The 10,536-nt window shown below is 37.8% G+C and overlaps 1 protein-coding gene across 1 annotated transcript; it reads right to left on the reverse strand.

Moving 5' to 3' along the window:
• Nucleotides 1-1,010: 1,010 nt before the first annotated feature.
• Nucleotides 1,011-10,334, reverse strand: LOC103009599 (oocyte-secreted protein 2). Its single transcript, XM_007196538.2, has 4 exons — nt 10,271-10,334; nt 4,054-4,232; nt 2,894-2,997; nt 1,011-1,215 (listed from the first exon to the last, which is right to left on the reverse strand). Exons 1-4 carry the CDS (start codon nt 10,332-10,334, stop codon nt 1,011-1,013), a joined length of 552 nt encoding a protein of 183 aa, XP_007196600.2.
• Between the last annotated feature and the right edge of the window lie 202 nt (nt 10,335-10,536).

The raw sequence follows: 10,536 nt of genomic DNA on the forward strand, positions 1-10,536 counted from the left end.
AAATTGCTCCAAAGTGGCAGGATGATTCCATGTCGACCTCTTCAGTCAATTATTTCAAGTGTGGAAGAATAATATCAGAGATAAAGGAAAACCTGACCTCTAATTCCAGTTAAGGAAGTGGTTACTTAGATTCTAGACTATAAATCTAATTTCCTTCTTTAATAAGCAAATATGAAGTATATTCAATTACTTTTAAGACTCAACTTTACTAATTAATTAGGAAAGCCCACACAAGTTAAACTATCTTCATATAAAAGGACTTTGGGGCTTCTCTGGTGGCGCAGTGGTTGAAGGTCTGCCTGCCAATGCGGGGGACACGGGTTCGAGCCCTGGTCTGGGAGGATCCCACGTGCCACGGAGCAGCTGGGCCCGTGAGCCGCGATTGCTGAACCTGCGCGTCTGGAGCCTGTGCTCCGCAACAAGAGAGGCCGCGATAGTGGGAGGCCCCGCGCACCGCGATGAAGAGTGGCCACCGCTTGCCGCAGCTGGAGAGGGCCCTCGCGCAGGAACGAAGACCCAACACAGCCTTAGATAAATAAATAAATAAATTTAAAAAAAAAAAATAATAATACCAAATAGGAAATTTTAGTTTATAACAGATAACAGCTGTAAGTTGTTGTGTTTAAGATACAAACCAAAAAACAAAACAAAACAAAACAAAAAAAAAGGACTTTGGCTTCCCTGGGAGTTAGTATGTTAAATTTTAGTCTCTGGCACATTTTCATACCTATCTCTATTTTTTTATTCTTCAAAAAAATGTATTTAGAAAATATTTATTGGAGGTTTATATCAATTAAATCCTGTTGTCATTGAAGACCTATTTCTGAATCTACTCTACAGAACTAAAAATAAAATTTAATGGGTAATAGGATTATCTGATAGTCAACATTAAATTAATAAGACATATCCCTAATAAATAAAAGTATCTAAAAATTCACCTTCACTGAATCAGGAACTTCACTGAATTAGGGGTTTTAGGCATCAGATACCTAAGGAAAGGTTTATAGCAATTATTTTTGTATAAAAGCATTGTTTTTCCAACAAAATTCATGAGCCCAATTTCCAAGTTTCAATTTCTCCTTAAGTATGGAGTCAGTTTGACTAGAATTTAATAATCCTAACTCTTCTGGTGTTGTCTCAAAATCAGCAATAAAGGGACTGGGATCCAATTTTATTTCATTATCTGTAGAAACTGGTGTAAGCCACACTGATTTCCTAAAGAGAAGAGAAACAAAAAGCAGATAGGGTTGGCATACTTGGTACCAGGTCTTTCTGAATCTAAATTTGGGGCCAAGCTTTTTTTTTTTTTTTTTAACCACTGTTTAACATCATGATCATTTTCAATATGGTTATTTAGGGGTACCTGCACCCTCTGGATAATAGATGATTTGTAATACTTGTCTTAGTGGAGTACCAAAGCACCCAGTAAAACAGACTTAGACAAATGGATCCTAAGAACAGTAAAAGTTGTCAAAAGCTTAATGTGACCCAGTATACTGGTGACAGAGGTGTGGTGTGTGTGTGTTGTCTGTGTGTTATGTGTGTGTGTGTACAGCAGTAAAGCTCATGCACCAAAAACCTAATCATATACCTTTGTTGGCCTAGTCTTCATTTTTAAGAAAGATAACTGCAAACAATATAATAATTTTACAATCAAAATAGAAATGCCTTTGTCACCACTATTAATCTGGTAGCCTATGGAGAAGCAATAGCCCGAGGGGATTAGGTTAGAACTTTTTACATTACTCTAAGCACTGGCCAATATATAGGAATGAAAGTGTACGTGTAAGTGAGTGAGTGAGTGAGTATGTGTGTGTATGTGTGTGTGTCTGTGTGTGTATCTCTGTATGTGTATGTGTTTGTGTGTGTGAGTGTGTGAGTATGTCTGTATGTGTGTGTGTCTGTGTGTGTACACAGAATCAACTGTTAATTTCTATTTAGGGGTCAGCTACTCCCCAGAATATCACTGAATCTCTCAGCCTTGGTCTTTCCTTAAAATAAGTTAAAGGGAAGATCAAGAGTATTCAACAAGGTGGTTGTACTTAATGCCACTGAATTATTCCCTTAAAAATGGTAAATTTTATCTTATGTATATTTTACAACAATTAAAAATACCAATTCTCCCTCACCTCCCAAAAAGGGACTCTGATGATGTTAAAAGATATTGCACATTTGCTCTGAGCTCAAAATTCTTTTTTCATGTCAGCTATTTCCATATATTAAACAAGGATAAAATTTTTCCTTGTGGTTTTCAGGTGGTTTCTCAGATTTTTCACTCAGATTTATAACACTCAGGGTAAATATTTCAGTGGCATGGTAAAAGTGTATCGGGATATACTATTCCACTTGGTCTCAAAGTTCATGTGGAGTCCTTTTGGGATTCAGCCTCTCGGTTCCACAGAACTGCAAACAAACTGCATTTAATGATAGGCTGATAAGCCTTTCCTTTCATGTATGTCCATGAGTTAGTATTAAAATGAAGAATTGGTTTTCTCTTAACTTTTTAGTCATTTACTCTCCTAACATGGAATTGAACCATAAAATAGGTTAGAAGAAGAGTATTACGAAGGAGAAAACACTGAAAGATAATATCATGTTTGATTCTTCCACTTACTAAGGTGACTGAGGATTTGCTTTAAAGTTCAGTTACTGTAAAATAACCTAGTTACACAAGATTATATAATGTTTTTATTCTAAAATGAATATTTTAAAATTTAAAATTGAAAATAAAAAAGTACTCAAAATATTTTTAAATGCTAATTTGGTGTTCATTTGGACATACGCTTATGAGCGAGTCATGTTATAGTCTCTAAAACCTACGCTTCTGCAGAAGCACATGGTAAGTAAAGGTGAAACTAACATATTCAAAAGGAGTATGGTCTATTGGACTCACCTAGGGGCAGAACATTCCAAAGGGATTTTCTGATGGTCACAATGTATATTCCTAGGGTTAAAGTACACCTCTGTTTGAAAAAGGAGAGTATCCTCCGAAACAACCTAGGAGAGCAAAAAGGTTAAGTATAAGATATTTCTAGTAACAAAGGGGCCCATGTACACATTTGAATAGGAAGTAGAAAACGTCCAAGGTCTCAGAAATGGCTACTGTCACTTTCAGGTACATACGAAAGTCTGACAACCCACTGGGACACAAGAGGAATATTACCTGTAAGAGTGAACTTAAAGTACCCGGAAAAAAATCTTAACAGTACATAGGAGCAAACTGAAACTGTTACTCAGAGCTATCTTTATCATGCATTAACAAAAGGTTTTCAATAGTTCTTCTGAGAAAGATGATTTGGAGATCAAGTAACAGAGTGGTTTAAAACATAAGCTTTGGAGGGGAATCCTCCTGTTTTGGCATCTAAACTACCACCAACTGGTTGTGCATCCCTGGGCAAATTATTAAAGCACCTTCTGAAGTTCTAGCTCCCTCATTTCTAAAATAAAGACAACATCTAATTCATAGGTGACAGTTTTAAATAGGCATTGACCCCAAATACTTTTATAGTATGACTATAAATTGTTTAAATTTGGGAATCTATGAAAAGATAACACCCCAAGATAACAACACAGGTTTAAGATTTGTGCCTGGCAAAATAACTGACAGAGATTTTATTCCAGTAAAAATCTAGTCCCCATAGAGACACACATCCTCCAAGAGCATGGGTAAATTCAAATGACCTATTGTTGAATATGAAATACCTTCCCAGAATTGGTGACCTCTCACATTAGGAACACTGAATGGAATTTAAAACTATCTCCTGAGCTTTAGTGAAATACAATAGAAGCCTAAAGACAACTTCAAATCAGTTCACTAACCAGTCTGGAAATCTGTGCTTTAAGTCTTATGCACAAAGAGGACTCAATATTCAGTGACCAAGTACGGAACTGTATTGTCGTCTATCCATAAATTACTCTAACTAGAAGCAAAATTTGTTCTTAAACAACAAAAAAAAGCAGGACAATAATTTTAGCACCCGGCATAAAATTGTGAAAAAATATCTAGGTTTGTTTTTTGTTTTTGTTTTTTTAACAGATAATCATTATTCTTACCTTTGTCCTGATCCCACAGTCATGCACAGGGTATATAAAATCATAGGCATATGTTTGTATCCGAGTCACAGGGCAACCCGATCCCAGATATAATTCATCAGCAAATATATACAAATTGCTGCTGTATGCACATGGGCTTACAGAGACCATCAACCAGTCCATAGAACAACTTATTTTCACTGCAGAAAGAATCATATGAGAAAATGTCAGATGTATATTTATCTTAAGGGGGAGCTCAAAGAACATCCAGCTACGCCCTTTGTGATAAATAAAAGATGTTCCTTTCTCTGGCAGAGGTTATCACAGCTTAAAGAACAGCATATAGAGAGTTTTCGTATTACCACTACTTTCCAAAATATCTGCCTCAAATAAGTAATTATAGCCTCAAATAAGTAAATTTCAGTTATTTCACAGGGAAAAAATTCAATACACAAGAACATCATTATCTTTTAGCCCCCTGCCTCCTCTTAAAGAAATTAGATTCCAAAGAGGATGATATAGTTAGGACTACACATAAGGGACAGAAGTAAACTGCAGTACATTAGAAGAGGAGTGATGTATTCTCTGTAACACTTTTCAAAGAGGGAAAAGGAGGAAGGTTGGTATGGTAGAATCCATATCTAGAGCAACCAGAACCAGAAACAATCATAGCCACAAGAGGAAATAGTCTGAAGAGAGAAAATCTACTGTCTGGGATGGAAGTTTTATGAAAATTTTAATGTAAAACCCATTCTATCCTCTACGTTGAGATCTTCAGCAAGTCATAATAATCACTATTTCTAATTGAGTCATTTTCCCTTTGGAAATGAAGTAAAAGTGTACTAGATTCTGACTTAGTGTGCTAGACAATCATTAACCAGAGGTTCTCAGGGGATGACCAGAGTTAAATTTCATAGGTCCTTCTATTGTTCAGAAGGAAAGTAAAGATTTATTAACTTTAGTATTTAAAGGTGCATGATAAGTAGTCAGGGTGGGGGGGTGGGACCTAATAAACTAGATGGTAAAACTTCCAAATTGGAGAAGAACAAAATAGAATGAAGGACAAAAATACGCAAATTTCAAACAACATAGAAGGAGGCAAAAAAGGAAAAGATAAAAAGACAAAACAACAAAAAACAAACCAAAAAAGACAAAAGCAGTAAGATGGTTGCAATAAATTACAAAGTATAGGACTTCCCTGGTGGTGCAGTGGTTAAGAATCCACTGCCAATGCAGGGGACACAGGTTCGAGCCCTGGTCCAGGAGGATCCCACATGCGGCGGAGCAACTGAGCCCATGTGCCACAAGTACTGAGCCTGCGCTCTAGAGCCAGCAAGCCACAACAACTGAAGCCCGCATGCCTAGAGCCCGTGCTCCGCAACAAGAGAAGCCACAGCAATGAGAAGCCCATGCACCGCAGCAAAAAGTAGCCCCTGCTCGCCGCAGCTAGAGAGGGCTTGCACACAGCAATGAAGACCCAACGCAGCCAAAAATAAATAAAATTTAAATAAATAAATTACAAGTATACTAACAATAATAATGTAAATGAACAAATATTCAAATGTAAGTGAAACATATTGTTTAAAAAAAAATGAATGAACAAAATACTCCAGGCCAAATCACCAACAGAAGAATCATGAAATAAATTGTAATGCATTTATATAATCAAATTCCATACAACATGGAAAGTAAATTATAGTTATACCTATAAACATATAAATCTAAAAACAATTGTGAGAAAGAAGCAAGTCACAATGCACACCTTATATATCTATTGACACAAATGAGAAATAAACACTTTTAAAAAGCTTTTTTTCCAAGCAAACAGACTATTCTTAGATATCCAGTATATATCCTATATTTATTAAGGTATTAGAATCATAACCCAAAACATGACTCTTTTTTTTTTTTTTTTTTTTTTTTTTGCTGTGTTGGGTCTTCGTTTCTGTGCGAGGGCTTTCTCTAGTTGCGGCGAGCGGGGGCCACTCTTCATCACGGTGCGCGGGCCTCTCACTATCACGGCCTCTCTTATTGCGGAGCACAGGCTCCAGACGCGCAGGCTCAGTAGTTGTGGCTCACGGGCTTAGCCGCTCCGCGGCATGTGGGATCCTCCCAGACCAGGGCTCGAACCCGTGTCCCCCTGCATTAGCAGGCAGACTCTCAACCACTGCGCCACCAGGGAAGCCCCAAAACATGACTCTTGACCTCATCTGATACAGCCTCCTCGTGTTTTACAAAAGCTAGAGTAACAGGGTTTAAATCTTATCTTCTTATTTTGACATTAATATAAGCAACTGTAATACAACCTATCATCAAAGCTAGAATAAATATTTCGAACATGGATTTTATTTCTTAGTTTTCTTTATATTCCCAGTAAAGCAGAACACAGATACATATATATATTTGAATCACAGCCCTTGCCAATAGTAGTACCTGCACGCAGGACTTCTAGATGAACAGAAATTGCAGAATTTCTATTTTAAGAAAGGAAGGGCAGGAAAGTGAAAGCCTGACTGGTAAGCCCACCTTTAGGAAGACAGAGTTCTTGCTGCTGGCCGGAGAGGTTTGAATTCTGCAGACACACCTTTATTAGCTTAACAGAAGCTGGTAGACTGCAATACAATATATTCATGAGTCAGTGAAGGCCACCAAAAGCGAAGATTTACAGTCAGCTTGAATATAAGTTCTGCCAATTAGACTGATTGTACTTGGAGCCTCAGACCAAGATGTAAACCAGGCTGAAATGGTTAAGTTCACTCCAGGGGGCAATTCTACCGGGTAACTGGAACTTAAGCTACAATGGGTTGGGGTGATGTTTAAGACAAATTTCCTAGACTCTCGTTGGTCTCCTTAGTTACTACATATGTTCTGAATATAGCCACAATCAAAGCATTTGCACATCAATTCTCTTTGGAACCTAACAAAACCCAGAAAGTAAACAAAGGTAGTATCCTCTTGTTCCACAAATAAGTAATTCGGTCACTGCCGAAGTCTGATCAATGCCTCCAGTCCCCCACCAGCATGTCTTTAAAGGCAGAAGGAAAAAATGAAACAGCAAACAGCAATAGGAGTTTGACTCAGGTATGATAACTAGCTATTATCTCCTACAGGAAGAATATAAAGTGATGAGTAAATTGGTAAGGGGTTCCAAGTCTAAAGCCTTACTTAACAGCTGCATTTAGAGGATATCTGGTGAATGAGTATGTGGTCAGAAAAATTATTAGGAGGCAAGATTTTCTTCCTAATGCAATTTAGATGACTTGTCACTGATGCCAATCTTGATAATACATTATGTGCCAAACATTATAATTGGAGTTTATATATCATCTAAAAATTAATTATTGGTACATGTGCTGTAAGACACAAATCATAATCATAATTGACCTCGACCGCATACTCTTCACAGATTTACTTAGTAAACTCTTCCTCTATGGTAACTATAGAAATGCTAAGAATCAGATAATTTTTCCACAGCAAGAACTCATTAAATTCTTTCCCTGTAGATGAATCTTAGTTTAGGAATTGACAACAGGTAGTCATTGGAAGAAATAAACAAGTGTCTTTAAAAATGACCATCTGATATATGTAGCTGAAAAAAGCAAAGACACGAATATGAAAAGCTACATGCACCTCAATGTTCACAGTAGCATTATTTACAATTGCCAAGATATGGAAGCAACCTAAGCATCCATCAGCAGATGAATGGATATAGAAGATGTGGTGTATATATATATACAATAGAACACCACTCAGCCAGAAAAAAGAATGAAATCTTGCCATTTGCAGCAACATGGATGGACTTGGAGGGCACTATGCTAAGTGAGATAAGTCAGACAGAGAAAGACAAATACTGTATGATATCACTTACGTGGAAGCTAAAAAATACAATGAACTAGTGAGTATAACAAAAAAGAAGCAGACCCACAGATATAGAGAACAAGTTAGTGGTTACTGGTGGGGAGGGGGCATATAGGGGTGAGCAAGTGGAAGGTACAAACTATTGGGTGTAAGATAGGCTACAAGGATGTATTGTACAATATGGGGAATATAGCCAACATTTTGTAATAACTATAAATGGAGTGTAACCTTTTAAAATTATTTTTTAAAAAACTTAAAAAAAATGACCATCTGCCATCAATATTTTAGTATCTCATACTTCTCGCAAATAAGCCTAACATGACTCTGAGTAAGCTAGTAATGTGTCAGAGGGGCTAATTGTCATTTACTATCTTCTTTTCTATGTGACAGTGCTCATTTACATAGCCATTGCAAAGTAATAAAATAAGATCACACAACAAAAATAGCTAGTCATCCAAATCTTGACGAGGAAAGTTCCCAAACCAGTCATAGAGACCTAGTAGGCCTTGGAGGACATCCAGGATTCTCTTAAACACTTTGGAAAATCTGAATCTTCCCAGCATGAAGAAATATTTCTATGATTAATGAGCGAGATACCTCCAGCACCATTTGAGCCTGGAAGTTCTTGGTTTTTAAGGATAAATCATCAAGAAAGTAAGAAAATATAGGGAGATGTTTAAGAAAAAAGTAGGCTTTGGAGAAGGCAGGTGTTCTACATCAGTGATTGTAACCTCCAAATCACCTCTCTCCATGTGTTCGAAATATTGTTCTAACATCAGCTAGATAAGATTACCAGGGAAGGGCTTCCCTGGTGGCGCAGTGGTTGAGAATCTGCCTGCCAATGTAGGGGACACGGGTTCGAGCCCTGGTCTGGGAAGATCCCACTATGCCACGGAGCAACTGGGCCCGTGAGCCACAACTACTGAGCCTGCGCGTCTGGAGCCTGTGCTCCGCAACAAGAGAGGCCGCGATAGTGAGAGGCCCGCGCACCGCGATGAACAGTGGCCCCCGCTTGCCACAACTAGAGAAAACCCTCGCACAGAAACGAAGACCCAACATAGCCAAAAATAAAGATTAATTAATTAATTAATTAATTTTTTTAAAAAAAGAGAGAGTCTTACTTAAAAAAAAAAAAAAAAAAAAAGATTACCAGGGAAATCCTTCCTAAATGAAAAAAGGTTCCAACAATTGGATTAAGATAGATTCAAAAGGGTAAGTGGATATGGACATACAGGAAGTCCATGCTTCTGGCTTCACTACTATTTTTTCATACTAGTTTTAGGGTCAAGTTTCAGTTTGACATTCTGAGCTTGTGTCTCAAGTAGTTGAGAAATTGTTTGAGAAAAAGCCTGAGGAACATGCATAGCTGTGCATACACTGAGGTAGAATCTTCCTTGCACCCAAGCATCATGTACCATAGCCAGGCCTGAACACCCTACTCACCCCTCCCAGATAACTGGAATTCTCCGACTCACAGGTCACTGCCCTTTCTCCACATGTGTGGAACTAAATGATTGAAATTACTGAAATGCCAATAATTAACTGCCACAGGGTGAGCTGCAGTAACCTAGGCATTCTGAAAGAGTCATCTTAGGTAAAATGGAAAGATCAGAAACTAAATGTGGTCCTTGTTCAGAAAGGGCTTATAGGCCAAATGGGAAAGAAATTCACATATCATTTCCCCAAAAAAGACCCCACTTCAAGCAGAAGGAAACAGGAACATCCAAGTGACTTTTAAAAAAACTTAGAGAACACAAAAAGTAATATTAAAATGCTGCCTTAGAGTAGTTGAAATTTAGTCTGGCCTTGAAGCTGGGAAGCATCTGGATAACACAAAAAAATGGAGAATACTCCAGGTATAATAGAAAAGATATTTGAATCAATTTATAGACAGACCAGACACTGATTTAGCTTTATCCTATTAGCTTTGCAAAACTGCTGAATTTAACATGAGTGAAGGTCAGATAGAATTTTAAAAAGAACAAAAGAGCAGTATCATCAAGGGGAAATACAAAGGGTCTGGAAGCAGGAAGGTCAGTAAAGATACAATCAAATATCTTACAATACCACCAAGTACTGGTAATTGGCAGTGAGTTCAAAAGGGCAGGCCTAAAACATAGAGCCGAGGACTATTTCTGAAGAATCTCTGCAAATGAGGATTCAGATAGAAGATCATAACATAGAAGAAAGAAACATCTCAGACATTTAGGCAGAAAGTTAAAATGTGTCCTCAAAGACTCAAGTCCAGTTGGCCTGAAAGTATTTCTCTTCTAGCAAATGGTAAGATCAGATCTCTATAGAGAGTAGAGCGCCTGCTTGGAAAGATGGAAAGCCGTCATTCTGAGTAACCCTCCAAGGAAGCATTCTCTAATTCATTTACCGTTGATGTTCTCAGCGCAAGGCCAAATCAAGGCAGCAAGGAGAATCAAGATTTCTAAAGTCATTGAGACCTCCATGTGAGCAGACCCCCAGCACAGGACTTCTTGGGAAATAGGAAGTGGTAACAGCTTAAGTGATTTTATATGGCATCCCATGCTCAGCTGCCTTCATTTTGCTACTTAGTTAGATCACCCATGGGGTGGTTTCCACAGTGTCAACCAACTAAAAGCTGAGACTCTCCTGATTACCCAAACCCTGATGGTCAAA

The sequence above is a fragment of the Balaenoptera acutorostrata genome, chromosome 9 (genome assembly GCF_949987535.1).
Source record: "Balaenoptera acutorostrata chromosome 9, mBalAcu1.1, whole genome shotgun sequence".
NCBI lineage: Eukaryota > Metazoa > Chordata > Mammalia > Artiodactyla > Balaenopteridae > Balaenoptera > Balaenoptera acutorostrata.